The sequence below is a fragment of the Nylanderia fulva genome, unplaced genomic scaffold (assembly GCF_048542155.1).
Source record: "Nylanderia fulva isolate GAGA-0341 unplaced genomic scaffold, ASM4854215v1 Scaffold518, whole genome shotgun sequence".
Lineage (NCBI taxonomy): Eukaryota > Metazoa > Arthropoda > Insecta > Hymenoptera > Formicidae > Nylanderia > Nylanderia fulva.
The window spans coordinates 25,231-40,725 of record NW_028190608.1 but is presented as its reverse complement, the minus strand read 5'-3'; the positions used below and the strand labels follow the sequence as shown (position 1 = coordinate 40,725).

General features: G+C 33.6%; 1 protein-coding gene across 1 annotated transcript; it reads right to left on the bottom strand.

Moving 5' to 3' along the window:
* Window positions 1-338: 338 nt before the first annotated feature.
* On the bottom strand, window positions 339-9,964 carry LOC114934937 (uncharacterized). Its single transcript, XM_085487275.1, has 10 exons — window positions 9,836-9,964; window positions 9,620-9,733; window positions 7,161-7,307; window positions 2,174-4,367; window positions 1,863-2,089; window positions 1,469-1,768; window positions 1,281-1,331; window positions 962-1,185; window positions 713-875; window positions 339-634 (listed from the first exon to the last, which is right to left on the bottom strand). Exons 5-10 carry the CDS (start codon window positions 2,077-2,079, stop codon window positions 504-506), a joined length of 1,086 nt encoding a protein of 361 aa, XP_085343401.1. The 5' UTR covers window positions 2,080-2,089; window positions 2,174-4,367; window positions 7,161-7,307; window positions 9,620-9,733; window positions 9,836-9,964; the 3' UTR covers window positions 339-503.
* Between the last annotated feature and the right edge of the window lie 5,531 nt (window positions 9,965-15,495).

Genomic DNA, 15,495 nt, shown 5'->3' with positions numbered 1-15,495 from the left:
TTTTCATCAATACACTCATCCAAATTATACTTTTGAGATTCATGTGTAATTCATTAATAATTTGTCGAAAATACATGAGTGTGTATCGTTAGAGTTTAATTTAAACAAAAATATATTAAATTTAATTTAAACAAAAATGTAAACATAATTCAAATTGCATGGAGAAAATACGGTTATACTTTTTGTAATTCAAAAAAAATTGAAACAAAATTGTTATTCAAAAGTATCAATAAATGATGCTTACTAAGTCTGCTAATTCTCTTAAAAGAAATATTTAATTCAAGTAATGACGTTATATATATATATATATATATATATAAGAACTCATAATGAAAAGAAACAGTGCAGACTATATGAATTTAGAACACAAAAATCTAAAAACTTAAGTATTAATTATTCAATAAAAAAAATTAGGAAAAGAAAAATATTTTTGTTATATTAATAGACTCTAGCCACTATAGAAAAAAATTATAATGAAAATAAATCATAAGCATCTGAAACATTTAAATGACTTGCGGATTTATTTCTTCGAAATCTTTTTGTCTGCTAAGCCTCTGACCACCTTGGCGAAACCATTCTTTTGTGACCTCTTCAAATTCTTTGTTTGTGAATTGATGTTGACCGGAAATTGTTGCTGAAATATTACAATACATTAAATTAAATTTTATTTTATAAACTTGTTTATAAAAATAAATATAAAAATATATTTTACCTAGTATTCCCATTAATATATACTTTAAGCTACTAATTTTAAAATGATTTCGCAATCCTTTCCAAGATGATTCTTTGGCAACTTCATTGGAAAATAAAGTTCGGTATATGCGAATTAAATTTTCCTTGGCGGACCTTCCGCCTATGCGAGATATATACAGCATCTTTAGAAATAAAACATACCGATAATACAGTTTCTATTGTTCTATTTAGATGAAATTTGCATTTAAATAAGCTAAATTAAACTTACAAATTTGTTGTACTCATCTACATTTTCTGATAAACGGTTTTCAAAAGCTGTTACTTCATTTATATTTTTAAATGGAAAAAATTGATGTATATTTGATGTATCCGTGACAGATGCTTTGGATTTATGTTGATTATTTTGTTTTTCTATATTTGTTAAATGAACATTTAGATCTTGTATTCCTAATGTAACTGTAGTTATAGCTGTATATATATTTTTAAAATGACCTGAAAAATTAATAGTATTGAATAAACAGTGCCAAAAATAGATATAAAGTATATTATAAGACAATAAGATTATAAGACAAAAATAAATACAATACCTTCCATTTTTTCGAATCCATCTGATATTAACGTATGTACATCCTGTATACCTAAAAATTAACATTAAAGAAATATTAGATTATTCACATAATAAACAATAATAACTGTAATAACTGTAATGAAAAAAACTTATATTATGAAAATAATATAAGTAAATTGAATTAAAGAATTTTAAAATAAAAATTACTTTTAAGTGGTACTAAAGTTCCATCAAGAATCTCCAGGTCAATATCATTGCTGACAACTGATGAATTAATAACAGTTGCGATAGATTGACTTTTGTTAACTGATTGCGAGGCATTTGTATTTACAATAAGATTTGGTGGATTTGGTATAACTAAACGTGAGTCATCAGAATCAGATTCAGACTCATTGTGAGAAACAGTTTTATTCAACTGTCTTGTGCGTGACTTCTTTATTTCATTTATATTGCTTTCCTCACTTGAAGAATAGTTCGTTGCTCTCTGTCTAGCTTCCTCTAATGAATCTAAATTGAGACAAAATCGTATTTAGAAATTACATTATTTTTTAAAAATATTAAAAAAACAATTACATAAATTCTAAAATAAAATATAACTTACCATAATATCCATGAAATTTAATGGGATAAGATTCCCATTTAGGATCATTAATAACAGGTGGAATTTGTTTTATAATAAAGGTATTTACATTTTTTACCAATGGCCACCAGCATTCTTTTAAATTGAAAGAAAGCCATAAAGATGGAACTTCTGATACAATTTCTTCTTCATTATTTCCATCGCTTGGAAAAGTAACGACAGCGAAATTTTTCGCCATTATTAATAATCTGTTAAAAAAGTAAAATTTGTTAAGTAATTTAATATTTAATATTGTTTTCAATTATAGATTATATCAATATATAAGTACTCGCCATTAACATATTTCTTGTTGGTGTAGTAAAGGCAATACTACAGCTTCTTCGTCACATAAAGGCAATTTTACGCATTTTAATTTAATATCAAACAATGGAATAGTAATTAACTCATATTGTAACTCGTTAATTTGTTTAATACCGATATTGAAAGAGTCGCATGGAATGTGGAAAAATGATTTAATATTCAAATACTTTTTAGCAGTAACATAAATCTGTTTATTTTTAAAATAAATTTTCGTAAGCGAAACCGTTGTACCATCTAATAAAGAACAACAATTATCAGCAGTTCTTGTACTAAGATAGAAACCCTTGCATTGAACCGATTTTATTATCTTTCTGCCATTTATAATACGTACTTTTGATATTGGATAAATCTTTTCTACATTTGTTATATCCAAATTATCTTCTTCTATACAACGATTGGCTAATTGTTCTAATGGTTGACTTGAAGATCTTATCTTTGATTTAATTTTTTGCATGTAATTTTCGAACTTAAACGCGCTAAATTCATCTAACACTCCCCATAATTTTACATAATAACACAGATGAATTAAATTATGAACGTTATATGATATATATTGACAACCATATAATGTGCCATAATTTTCAACAAAATACAATAGTAAATTGTGTGCATAATCAAGCAGTTGTACGCAATATTTTTTGCTACATAAAATTCGAATTGCTATACTTAGACTCAAAAAATGAACATATTTATCGCGTGGTAATTTTTTCAAAAAAATTACTGGCCCAGTATATAATAATAATTGTCTTAATTCGGTGGCTTTAAAGCGATCGACCTCATCTAATTTCCTTGGTTTTCTAGCAAATTCTTTGGGTAAGAATGATGACATAGATAATAAAGAAGTTGAAGCAAGAGTTATCTGAGTTGCAACCATACGAACATTATGTTTGCCTTTAATCCAAAACTGCAATAATCTTTTCATTATTCCTAATAGTACGAGATGCATGTAGTCTAAAGGAAATTGAGTAACCATTCCAATGTTTAAGTCTTCAAGATTTGAAGTCATTTTATGGTGTTCTTCTTGTTGTTTTAATTTAAATGATTCATCTGACCTTAATATTGCATTAATTTCTGGGTACGTTACTCGATTTTCTACGTAATCTCCCTCTTGAATACAATTACCGCATCCAAAATACGCATTATGTCCTCTAGTTCCCTTGATAAATGATTTTGCAGGAGCATCGCAGATAAATGCATTCAATTTTACAGTTATTTTTTTGCCATACTGTACAATACCAGTTCGAAAAATTTCAAGACAATCATCCTTGAAATATTTCAGAAAAGTATTGCAACATTTTGGCTTTTGAAAACCATGATAAACACCAATTATAAACGGTTCAGTGTAAAAATCTGCAACTATACTACCTAAAATAGGCCAAAATTGACTGCCAGAAGATTTTGTTAAAGGAAGACCATCTATATTCACATTAATATTTATTTGAGATGGTAAATTACTTTGACAATAATGCTTACGAATAGATTTTCTTAAACTATCACTTAAACCTGCATGATAATATTTGCCTGGTGTCATTTCAATAATGTCTACTTGCTTGGGAGTTTGGAACAGAGTTCGAGCATCAAGAGGAAGATTATGGCCATATTTTACTAGAATTTTCAGTAAACTACTAGTAGCAGAATGACTGACATGATTTTCAATAGCCCATAATCGGATGTCGTTAATAATATCTGTTTTATTAGAAAATTCATCACTTGAAATACTTGAATGAGAACTATTATTATCAGTACCAATTCTCAAATGTTTGAAAATTAAATCATCTTCATTTTCAGTAATCTTGTGAGTATGCATTACATTGGAATAATTAAAATTAATTTCCTTTAGTACATTTTGTTGTTGAGGTAATTGTTCGATATTTTCTGGTCCATTTGATCCACTTATATTATTTTGAACTTCCAAATTTGATTCAATATTCATTTGGCAAATATTATTGAATTTTTTTAAAAAAATACGTCGCCGCTGCCTTGGCGTTAAAGAAGTAATGTCTAGTCGTAATTTTGACTTGGACATGATATAATCTTATAAAGAAACAGAAAAGCTAAATTGCGATTATATGTACGAAGATAGATTATTGGATATGCCTTATACGTCGCCTTTATTGCTTATGTTATATTCTCCTTTATCAGTGAGATTGTATATAGGAAGCTTATCTGGACAATAAAAATATTTTGATAAATAAAAAATATTTTTAAAGTGGACTTTTGCAGGTTTTCTTTCATACAAACTAATCCAATAATAAAAATATAATTTACGTAATATTTAACGGATACTAATAGAAAATAGAAAAAAATGTAATTCACATTCCTTAAGTATTTCATTTATATCAAAAAATTTAATGCTAACAATAGTGAAATAATCTAGAAATCTGATATAATACTCTAATAATCTAAAATAATATTTTAAATACATTTTTCATTTCGGTAAAAATTTTTTATATACAATCATATATATAAATTGATTATATATATAATTGTATAAAACTAAAAACTACATATGAAATCTGTCCATATATTAGATTTAATTATATCCCATATAACATAAAAAGATTGCAGACATAATTAAAATGTTAGTGACGCAATTTACATATTGTAAAATGATCTTATATAAAATTATAGATTATATATCATATATAAGACTATATTATGTAAATTGCATCACTGTAACATTTTAATTATGTCTGCAATCTTTCTGTGTTATATGGAATTATATATTTAATTATATGTAATTATATATGGACAGATTTCATATATAGTATTTTACAGGGTTGGAAAAGTTACTTTGTAAAAATAACTAGTTACAGTTACAGTTATCTTATTAAACAGTAACTAGTTACAGTTACAAGTTATCAATTTTAAAAAATAACTCGTTACAGTTACAGTTAATTAAAAAGTAACGAGTCGTTACTTTTCAATTACTTTTTAAAAATAATTATACATTATTTTAAATATAAGGAGCTTACATATTATGCACAACTACAGTCAAGTATTTAAAAAAATTCTTGAATGTAATATTGATCGATTTGCTTGCGACTTTGCGATTACCATCAATGTATGAATGACCTTTATATACAACAGTAAAAATAGTTATATATGGTAACTTACTAAATTGTAATCGCAAAGTCGCAAGCAAATCGATTAATTATTACATTTAAGAATTTTTTTAAATACTTGACTGTGATTGGTCGATTGTAATTATGTGTTGTATTATTTTATGTACACAAAATAAAAATTTTAGGTAAAAAATTAAATTATATATGAAGATCTATATATATATATATATATATGCTACTGTTATCAAAATTTAATTTAACAATATAACGGCTACCATACTTAAACGATACTTTTAGCGAATGTTTCCAAAAAAAGTAATTAATAAAGTAACTGTTAAAATAGTTACTAGTTACTAAAAAAATGTAACTAAGTTACAGTTACAGTTACAGATGGAGAAAAGTAACGAAGTTAAGTTACAGTTACCGAAAAAAAGTAACTGTAACTGTAACTTCGTTACAAGTAACTCGTTACTTCCCAACCCTGGTATTTTATAATTATATATACACATTTACATATACATATACAGGGTAGGCCATTTTAATCTTTCCACTAAAATTTCTCAAAATCCAAAAATTTAAGACAAAAATGTTTCAGATAAAAGTTGTATGGTTTCAAGGGGGACATGAGATGGTGTCATTGATTTGACCTTGAATAGCCATTTGAAGGTTACGTGAAGGTCAACTTCAATTTCTTAAATGGAACACTATATTTTTTCTTGCATACTTTTGTAGCTGACTTCGAGATCTTTCCAAAACACTACAATAAAATATTTTTTCATGAAGTATTTTTCGAGTTATTAAGGCTGCAAATTTGCAGTATTTTGACATAAAATACAAAATATCTTGGGAAATATTCATTTTTCGATTATCATACCTTAATACTTTTATGCACAGAATAATGAGATAAATCAGTTGATGTAAAGAAAACACATAGTTACCTTTAAAAAAAAATATGAAAATTGCAATAAGCAGTTAGATAATTTTTCTTTAAGACAACTATGTGTTTTCTTTACACCAATTGATTCGTCTCATTATTCTGTGCATAAAAGTATTAAGGTATGATAATCGAAAAATGAATATTTCCCAAGATATTTTGTATTTTATGTCAAAATACTGCAACTTTGCAGCCTTAATAACTCGAAAAATACTTCATGAAAAAATATTTTATTGTAGTGTTTTGGAAAGATCTCGAAGTCAGCTACAAAAGTATGCAAGAAAAAATATAGTGTTCCATTTAAGAAATTGAAGTTGACCTTTACGTAACCTTCAAATGGCTATTCAAGGTCAAATCAATGACACCATCTCATGTCCCCCTTGAAACCATACAACTTTTATCTGAAACATTTTTGTCTTAAATTTTTGGATTTTGAGAAATTTTAGTGGAAAGATTAAAATGGCCTACCCTGTATATACATCAGTGATGAGTAAGATACATTTAAAATGTATCTCGATATAGATACAGATACGTGTAAAAAAATATATCTAGATACAGATACAGATACACAAATCAAAATGTATATTGATACAGATACTCAGATACTTTAAAAGTATCCGATACATATCAGATACTTTTAAATTATATTTTATCATAATAATGGTAATATGCATAAAATGTACTGTATAATTATTTGATTTTTATTAATATTTTTGTTTATATTGCGACTTTTTATTCGTTAGAATTAACACGTGAAAAATGCAACAAAGATATCATCACTCAAACTATTTCGCCATGGTACTAAAAGACCAATATATTTATACTGGAAATGTTTAAGCCTCTGATAATTCAAAAAGGCAATGCAAATAAGATTACTGTTTTTCTCATTATATGCTCGTGCAAAAAATGATGCGAAAGATATGGGAAATATGAGGTTAAAATAAAATGAATCGTACTCACCAAATATGAAAATTATGAAGTGGTAAAATGAGGTGTGTTCACCAAATATCTGTATTTATATGCAGTCGTGTGTTACGTAAGACCTTGTGTGCACGCCGTTGTATATCCTTATCACGAGCAATGATACTGTATATATGGAAAACTTATCTGTAAAATAAAAGATATTTTGATAAATAAGATATTTTTAACAAGTGAGACATGTACAGTTTTTTTTTCAATCTAAATAAATCCATTGATTAAAACAAATAAAATATAATTTGAATATTTAAAAAAACATTAATAGAAAATATTGGTCTATAATTTTTTTATAATGATTGTAATGGTAATTTCAATGATAAATAATATCAAATAGCTAATTTTGTTGACCAGGAAACCATTGCATTAGAAAAACTGTAGATATAATATTTTTTCCAAATATTTCACATATGTTAAAAATTTATTATTGAATTTTCTTATAGTATAGCTCAATTGCAAATAAAAGAAAATCTTTATAATTAATAAATATTTTCTACACATGAGTCTTAATTTTTTAATTTAGTGTTATTTGATTTGAATTAATTTTGTGCGAACCAAATTTTATTCAAGTAAAATATTGAAATAAATATGATAGCTTTAACTATTGTAATTCATTGTATAATGAAGATGTAGATCTTGAAAAAGTGTTAATATTATATGCAGTATAAGCATACTACATATAATATTAACACTTTTTCAAGATCTACAACTTCATTATACAATGAATTTCAATAGTTAAAGCTATCATGTTTATTTCAATATTTTACTTGAATAAAATTTGGTTCGCACAAAATTAATTCAAATCAAATAACACTAAATTAAAAAATTAAGACTCATGTGTAGAAAATATTTATTAATCATAAAGATTTTCTTTGATTTGTAATTGAGCTATACTATGAGAAAATTCAATAATAAATTGTATAACATATGTGAAATATTCCAAAAAAATATATGTATATATCTACAGTTTTTTCTAATGCAAATAATTACTTGCTCAACAATATTAGCTATTTAATCATTAATATCATTTTTCATTAGATTAATTACCATTACGATAAATATTTTCTACACATGAGTCTTAATTTTTTAATTTAGTGTTATTTGATTTGAATTAATTTTGTGCGAACCAAATTTTATTCAAGTAAAATATTGAAATAAACATGATAGCTTTAACTATTGTAATTCATTGTATAATGAAGATGTAGATCTTGAAAAAGTGTTAATATTATATGCAGTATAAGCATACTACATATAATATTAACACTTTTTCAAGATCTACAACTTCATTATACAATAAATTTCAATAGTTAAAGCTATCATGTTTATTTCAATATTTTACTTGAATAAAATTTGGTTCGCACAAAATTAATTCAAATCAAATGACACTAAATTAAAAAATTAAGACTCATGTGTAGAAAATATTTATTAATCATAAAGATTTTCTTTGATTTGTAATTGAGCTATACTATGAGAAAATTCAATAATAAATTGTATAACATATGTGAAATATTCCAAAAAAATATATGTATATATCTACAGTTTTTTCTAATGCAAATAATTACTTGCTCAACAATATTAGCTATTTAATCATTAATATCATTTTTCATTAGATTAATTACCATTACGATAAATATTTTCTACACATGAGTCTTAATTTTTTAATTTAGTGTTATTTGATTTGAATTAATTTTGTGCGAACCAAATTTTATTCAAGTAAAATATTGAAATAAACATGATAGCTTTAACTATTGTAATTCATTGTATAATGAAGATGTAGATCTTGAAAAAGTGTTAATATTATATGCAGTATAAGCATACTACATATAATATTAACACTTTTTCAAGATCTACAACTTCATTATACAATAAATTTCAATAGTTAAAGCTATCATGTTTATTTCAATATTTTACTTGAATAAAATTTGGTTCGCACAAAATTAATTCAAATCAAATGACACTAAATTAAAAAATTAAGACTCATGTGTAGAAAATATTTATTAATCATAAAGATTTTCTTTGATTTGTAATTGAGCTATACTATGAGAAAATTCAATAATAAATTGTATAACATATGTGAAATATTCCAAAAAAATATATGTATATATCTACAGTTTTTTCTAATGCAAATAATTACTTGCTCAACAATATTAGCTATTTAATCATTAATATCATTTTTCATTAGATTAATTACCATTATGATATCATTATAAGAAAAATGGTAGACCGTCATTTAGTTTTAGTGCAATGCAAAATATAATAAAAAAATCTATAATTATTATGAGGTAATAAAATCCGATCTTTACACTCGAAATATTTAACCTTCTAATGATTGGAAAAAGCAGTGCGAATAATATGTTATTTTTCTCATTATACATATATGCTCGTGCAAGAAATCATGCGAAAAGATGGGAAATATGATATTGAATAAAATGAATTGTACTCACCACAAACATAAGAAGAATGAGGCACGAGGTGTATATCTTATGTCGCCGGTGCCGGTATGTCCTTTGTTATAGCCACGCAGCTTTCACGTGATTCTTCCGTGGTGTGTCTGGTTTCTATACAGAAATTCAGTCTTTAGAATTAATATTTTAACATAACGCAATCATTATCAGTTATTAGTATTTAATATGTTAAATTATTTCTTATCTTATACTTACCAAAATCTTTACACTGTTCTTACTTTCGAGACGACATTCAAGCATGTATGACTACCGTATTCGTACATGCTGCCATATTGAAAGTAAAGCGCGAACTGCGCGGGACACTTTTTGCGATTGCGCACTTGCACACACTTAAGCCAATCATGGCAAACTTAATCAGAAGGCCGAGTTCACATAAACTTATAAAGACGCATAATGCAGATAAAATCTAATTTGCTAATTACGCGTTTTAAAAAACAAAGAACATAAATAATTTCAAAAAAATACATTTATGTAATAATTACATAATGTTTTATATGTATATATTACAGATCATCAAAACGAAACTATGACGTTTCGTTTATGTCAATAACGTAATAAAGCTATAATTGTTACATAGAATTGTTATGTAATTTTGACGTTATTTTGGTATGTAACATTTATGTATTTTGGTGGATATAAATGTGTATACTCGAAATGTTTCGAAAATACTACGTAATTTAATGATATAATTGCAACGTTATGTTAAATTCGTCATGTTTACGTATATATATTGGTGAATGTAAATGTGTATCTTCTAAAAACTTAATAAATACTATACGTAACTCTAATGACATAATTGTAACGTTATTTTAAATAAGTAATAACATTATTTTGTTGACACCAATGCGTATACATATCTGTAAAAACCGTGTAATTGTTGCAATATAATAACAAAATTATGATATCACATTAAATATAAAAATAAATATGTAACTTTGTTGATGTCTGAGCGTTCGAAATAAAATATCATTGAAAAAACGTATCTATATAGAATACATTTTTGAACATTTTCTTGATGTGTATTAATTACTTCCGACATTTATAATTTTATATTAACATTATTAAGTACTTTATAAAAAAATGAACTCGAAATATTTGATTATGTATATACACATATATATAATAATTATATTAAATTCCATTTTTTTACAAAGTATTTAATGACGTTAATAAATAATATTGAAAGTAATTATACATATATTAAGAAAATATTCAAAGATGTATTGCCAGATACTTTTTTCATTGATATATGCATGCCCTTTTTTCAGAACGCTCAAAGATGTCAACAAAGTTACATACATTTTTATATTTAATGTGATATCGCAAATTTCGTTATGTATAACGGTTATAAAGTTTTTACTGAATATATACATTAATGTCGATAAAAAAATGTCAATGTTACATATTTAAACTAATGTTACAATTATGTCGTTACAGTTGTATAGCATTTATAAAATTTTTAGAGATATACATTTACATTCACCAAAATACATGAATTACGTATTTAGCATAACGTTACAATTACGTAATTAGAGTTATGTCGTATTTATAAAGTTTTTAGAGTATACACATTTACATTCACCAAAATACATAAATGTTATGTATTTAACATAACGTTACAATTATGTCATTAAAATTACGTAGTATATACAAAAATTTTAGAGTATGTGCATTTACATTTATCAAAATACATAAATATTACGTATTTAATATAACATTACAATTATGTCATTAAAATTACGTAGCATTTACGAAAATTTTAGAGTATGCACATTTACATTTATCAAACTACATAAATATTACGTATTTAACATAACGTTACTATTACGGATATTAACCAGAACGGTATTCCTTGAGAAGGGGGGTATGTCCGATCGGCCAGGTCCGACGGAGTACCGTCCTCTCAGCATAAGATCCGTTATAACAAGACACTTCCACAAGATATTGGCAAAGAGATTGGCAGCCCTCGACATCTTCGACAAGCGCCAAAGGGGGTTCCGGCCGGTGGACGGAGTATGTGAGAACGTCACAGTCCTTTCATCCGTGCTTTGGGACGCCCGGAGGCGTTGTCGTTCTCTGCATGTGGCGTGCGTTGATCTGTCGAAAGCTTTCGATACGGTTGCGCACGCTGCTATTCATACGACTCTCGATGAGCTGGGGCTCCCTCGGGAGTTTAGAGAGTACGTAAGGGCTATCTATTCGAATGCGCTGACCGAGTTGCAGGGGGTCAGCGCTGAGGAAGTGTCGGCCATCATGATTGGCCGTGGCGTGAGACAGGGTGATCCGTTGTCGCCCCTGCTGTTCAATCTGGTCGTAGATAGAGCACTAGGAATTCTCTCGGAGGACGTTGGCTATCGGTTGGGTGGCCGGCTTATCAATGCGCTGGGCTACGCAGACGACATTGTGCTCCTGGTCTCTACCAGAGATGGTCTGCAGGAGAACTAGACACGGCTTCATGACGCCTTTATGCGAAATGCGCTCGAGATCAACGCGAGAAAGACCGGAGTGCTGTCCATGGTGGCGTCCGGCAGAGACAAGAAGGTGAAGGTGGACACCACACCTTATTTCACCGTAGGGGGGAGCGATGATACCGCAAAGATCCCTGGTCGATGTCTGGACGTATCTGGGCTGCGAATACACAGGTGCTAGGGAACTCGCAAGCGATCCACCCTTAGCTCAGGCCATCGAGCAACTCACGAGGGCACCTCTTAAGCCGCAACAGCGGCTGAGGTTGTTGCGTGACTGTCTCCTTCCACGGTATTATCACCGATGGACAGTGGGTACGGTCTCGGCCAAAACCCTCAAGGGTAAGAATATCATCGTACGCACCGCGGTGCGACGATGGCTGCGTTTTCCCCATGATGTTCCTGCTGGATACCTGCATGCGCCGATACAGAGTAGCGGGCTTGGAATGCCTCTATTGAGAACTTTGATCCCAATTCTGAAACATAACCGACTGCAGCGGTTGTGTCGGAGTACTCTACCCGCAGCATGCGCGGCTGCCGAAACCACGTATGTGGCTAGGCAGCTTGTCTGGTGTGAAAACCAGATGCGAGTGCGGGGTCACAGAGTGACTACGACCGCTGAGCTCAGACAGCAGTGTGCGGCCTGGTTGCGCGAGTCGTGCGATGGGAGTGGACTCAGAGAGGTTGCGGCCTCCAACCTGAGCTCCTACTGGGTATCGGCTGGCGCCGATGCCATCCCAGGTGCCGACTACGTGCACTATCACCACATACGAGCTAACTGCATACCGTCTAGAGCGAGATGCTTCCGAGGTCGTGATGGGCGCGATAATCGCTGTCGTGCCGGTTGTCCCGAAACCGAGACGCCGGCTCACTGCGTGCAACGCTGCTTCAGAACGCACGGAGGGAAAATCCTGCGGCATGACGACCTATGCCGTCAAGTTGGTGGCTATTTACAGCAGAAGGGATGGCGCGTCGATGCGGAACAAGCGTATTCGACGTTTGCCGGCCGGAGGCGGCCCGACCTGACCATCGCTAAGGGTGGTGAGGCAGTGGTCGTAGACGCGCAGGTAGTGTCTAGCAAAACCGCGTTGGAGATGTCCCACGAGCGTAAGGTGGAAAAGTACCGGTCATGTAATGATCTGGCAGCCGCTCTGGCGGAGCGCACAGGAGTACCACGAAATAATGTTCGTTTTACCGCCATTACTATTTCGTGGCAAGGTGTCTGGAGCTCGCGAAGCGAGTCTGAGTTGCGGAATCTGGGTTTAACGTCCGCCCAGCTCCGAACGTTGACGACTCGGGTCTTGTGGGGCTCATGGCTGGAAACGTTTTAACGCAATGACATCGCGTTATAACGAGAGAAGACGGAACGTGGCCTCATCTAGTGGTGCATGATGGATGGCGCGTAGAGTTGGGGGCCTCCGCATCATTCGCGCGAGTTTGAATGATTGCATGAATGGTCAAGGTGAAATACGAGCTGCCTTTAGCTAGCTTCGACCTTCACGATCCAGGGTGTTGACTGCGAACACCAACAGTAAACAGCTCTGCAATATCGCTGTCGGTGGCGACTTGGCGACTGTGATTTTGTAGCAGTCGTCGCGCACCGTAGGCGAAACAGCCAAATGCCTCGTCATCTAATTAGTGACGCGCCATCGCCACCCTTCCCTGACCCCTTTCCAGGCCCTTCTCGTCGGCCGCCCGCTGGGCCACGACGCCGCCCAACACCCGCTGCCCCTGTCCCTGCTCCCCGCAAGCCCCGCAATTCCCATGCCCACACTGTGATCGTGCGTTCACCACGAAGACCGGACTCGGCCTCCATCGCCGACGTGCACACGAGGCCATCGTCAACGAGGAGGTTAACGTCGAGAGGGTTAACCGCCAATGGAGCGACGAAGAGAAGCGCATGATGGCGAGGGAGAAGGCGCTTGCCGCGAATCGAGGCGTTAGGTTTATGAATCAACATCTGTTAACCGTCGTCCCGAATCGCACCCTTGATGCCATCAAGGGGATGCGTAAGAACGGCGGTTACCAGCGCCTCGTCGCGACGGCACTGGAAGATCTGGCAGCCGCATCATCAAGCGAGAGCTCGTTTCTCTCGGCCGGTGGCTCCAGTCCTCCCGTCTCCCCTCGACCCATCGCCATCTCTCCCCACGGGTCGCCTGGCTCGCCTCCGCTTTCTCCATCTTCTCCCGGCTGGGGTGATGCGTACGGCAGTTTTGCCGGTGCTATACGCGCGCTCATCCCGGTTGTGGAGGCCATCCAGGGATGGAAGTCCCATATCCTGATCCAGATCGGATCAGGAATTCTGGATGGCCAGCGGAGGACCTGGGCCCGTGGGTATTGAGTGTGTTCCCTCCGACGCTTCCTCGTGTGCGACCGCCCGTACGAAACCGTGTCGTCAATCCGGATAGAAAAGCGCGCCGCCGAGCGGAGTATGCGCGCGTCCAGCGCCTCTTCCGTTCGAGCATGTCGCGCGCGGCCAAGGAGATTCTGAATGGTGCCACTGAGGCGGACGTGGTTCCCGGTGTGCGGCAGATGGCCGCGCACTGGGGCCCGTTCGTAGCGCAGGAGTCCGCTCCTGTCGCACCGGCTCCGCTTCTTCCACCGAAAGTGGAGTTTAGTGGCACCTGGTCTCCAATCTCCTGTGAGGAGGCGGCAGCCATTAACCTGCCCCTCAACTCGGCCCCCGGATTAGACGGCATCGGCGTACGGATATGGAGAGCGGTACCAGCTTCCATCAAAGCTCTCCTCTTCAACATCGTGCTGCAATACGGAGGTTGCCCAGCATCGATGCTGGTGAGTCGGACGGTTTTCATCCCGAAGAGGGGGGAGTGCTCCCTGCCGGGGGATTTCCGTTCGATCTCCATCACCTCCGTGGTCGTGAGGCACTTACATAAGATCTTTGCCCAAAGGCTTCGCGAGTCCAAGCTAGTCGATCTAAGGCAGCGGTGCTTTGATGACGGGTGCGGCGACAATGTAGCCGTCCTGGCGTCCCTCTTAATGGACGCCAGGTCCCGTCGTCGCGAGATGCACGTTGCCTCGCTGGACTTCGCAAAGACCTTCGACAGCGTCAGCCATGGTGCTATCACCAACGCCTTGGTTGGCCTGGGCGTGCCTCACGGCCTAATAGACTATATCGCGCATAGTTATGCGCGCAGCGGCACGATATTTGAAGTGCGCGGTGACAGGTCAGAGCTCTCTGGTATTGGCAGAAGCGTCAGGCAGGGGGATCCTTTATCACCAGTGCTGTTTTGCCTGGTGGTAGATGTGATCATGAGATCCATACCTGCCGACGTCGGTTACCAAATGGGAGAACATCGCATAAACAGCCTAGCCTATGCTGACGATGTTCTCTTCTTTGCTGCCACCAAGTGGGGTCTCCAGACCAGCATC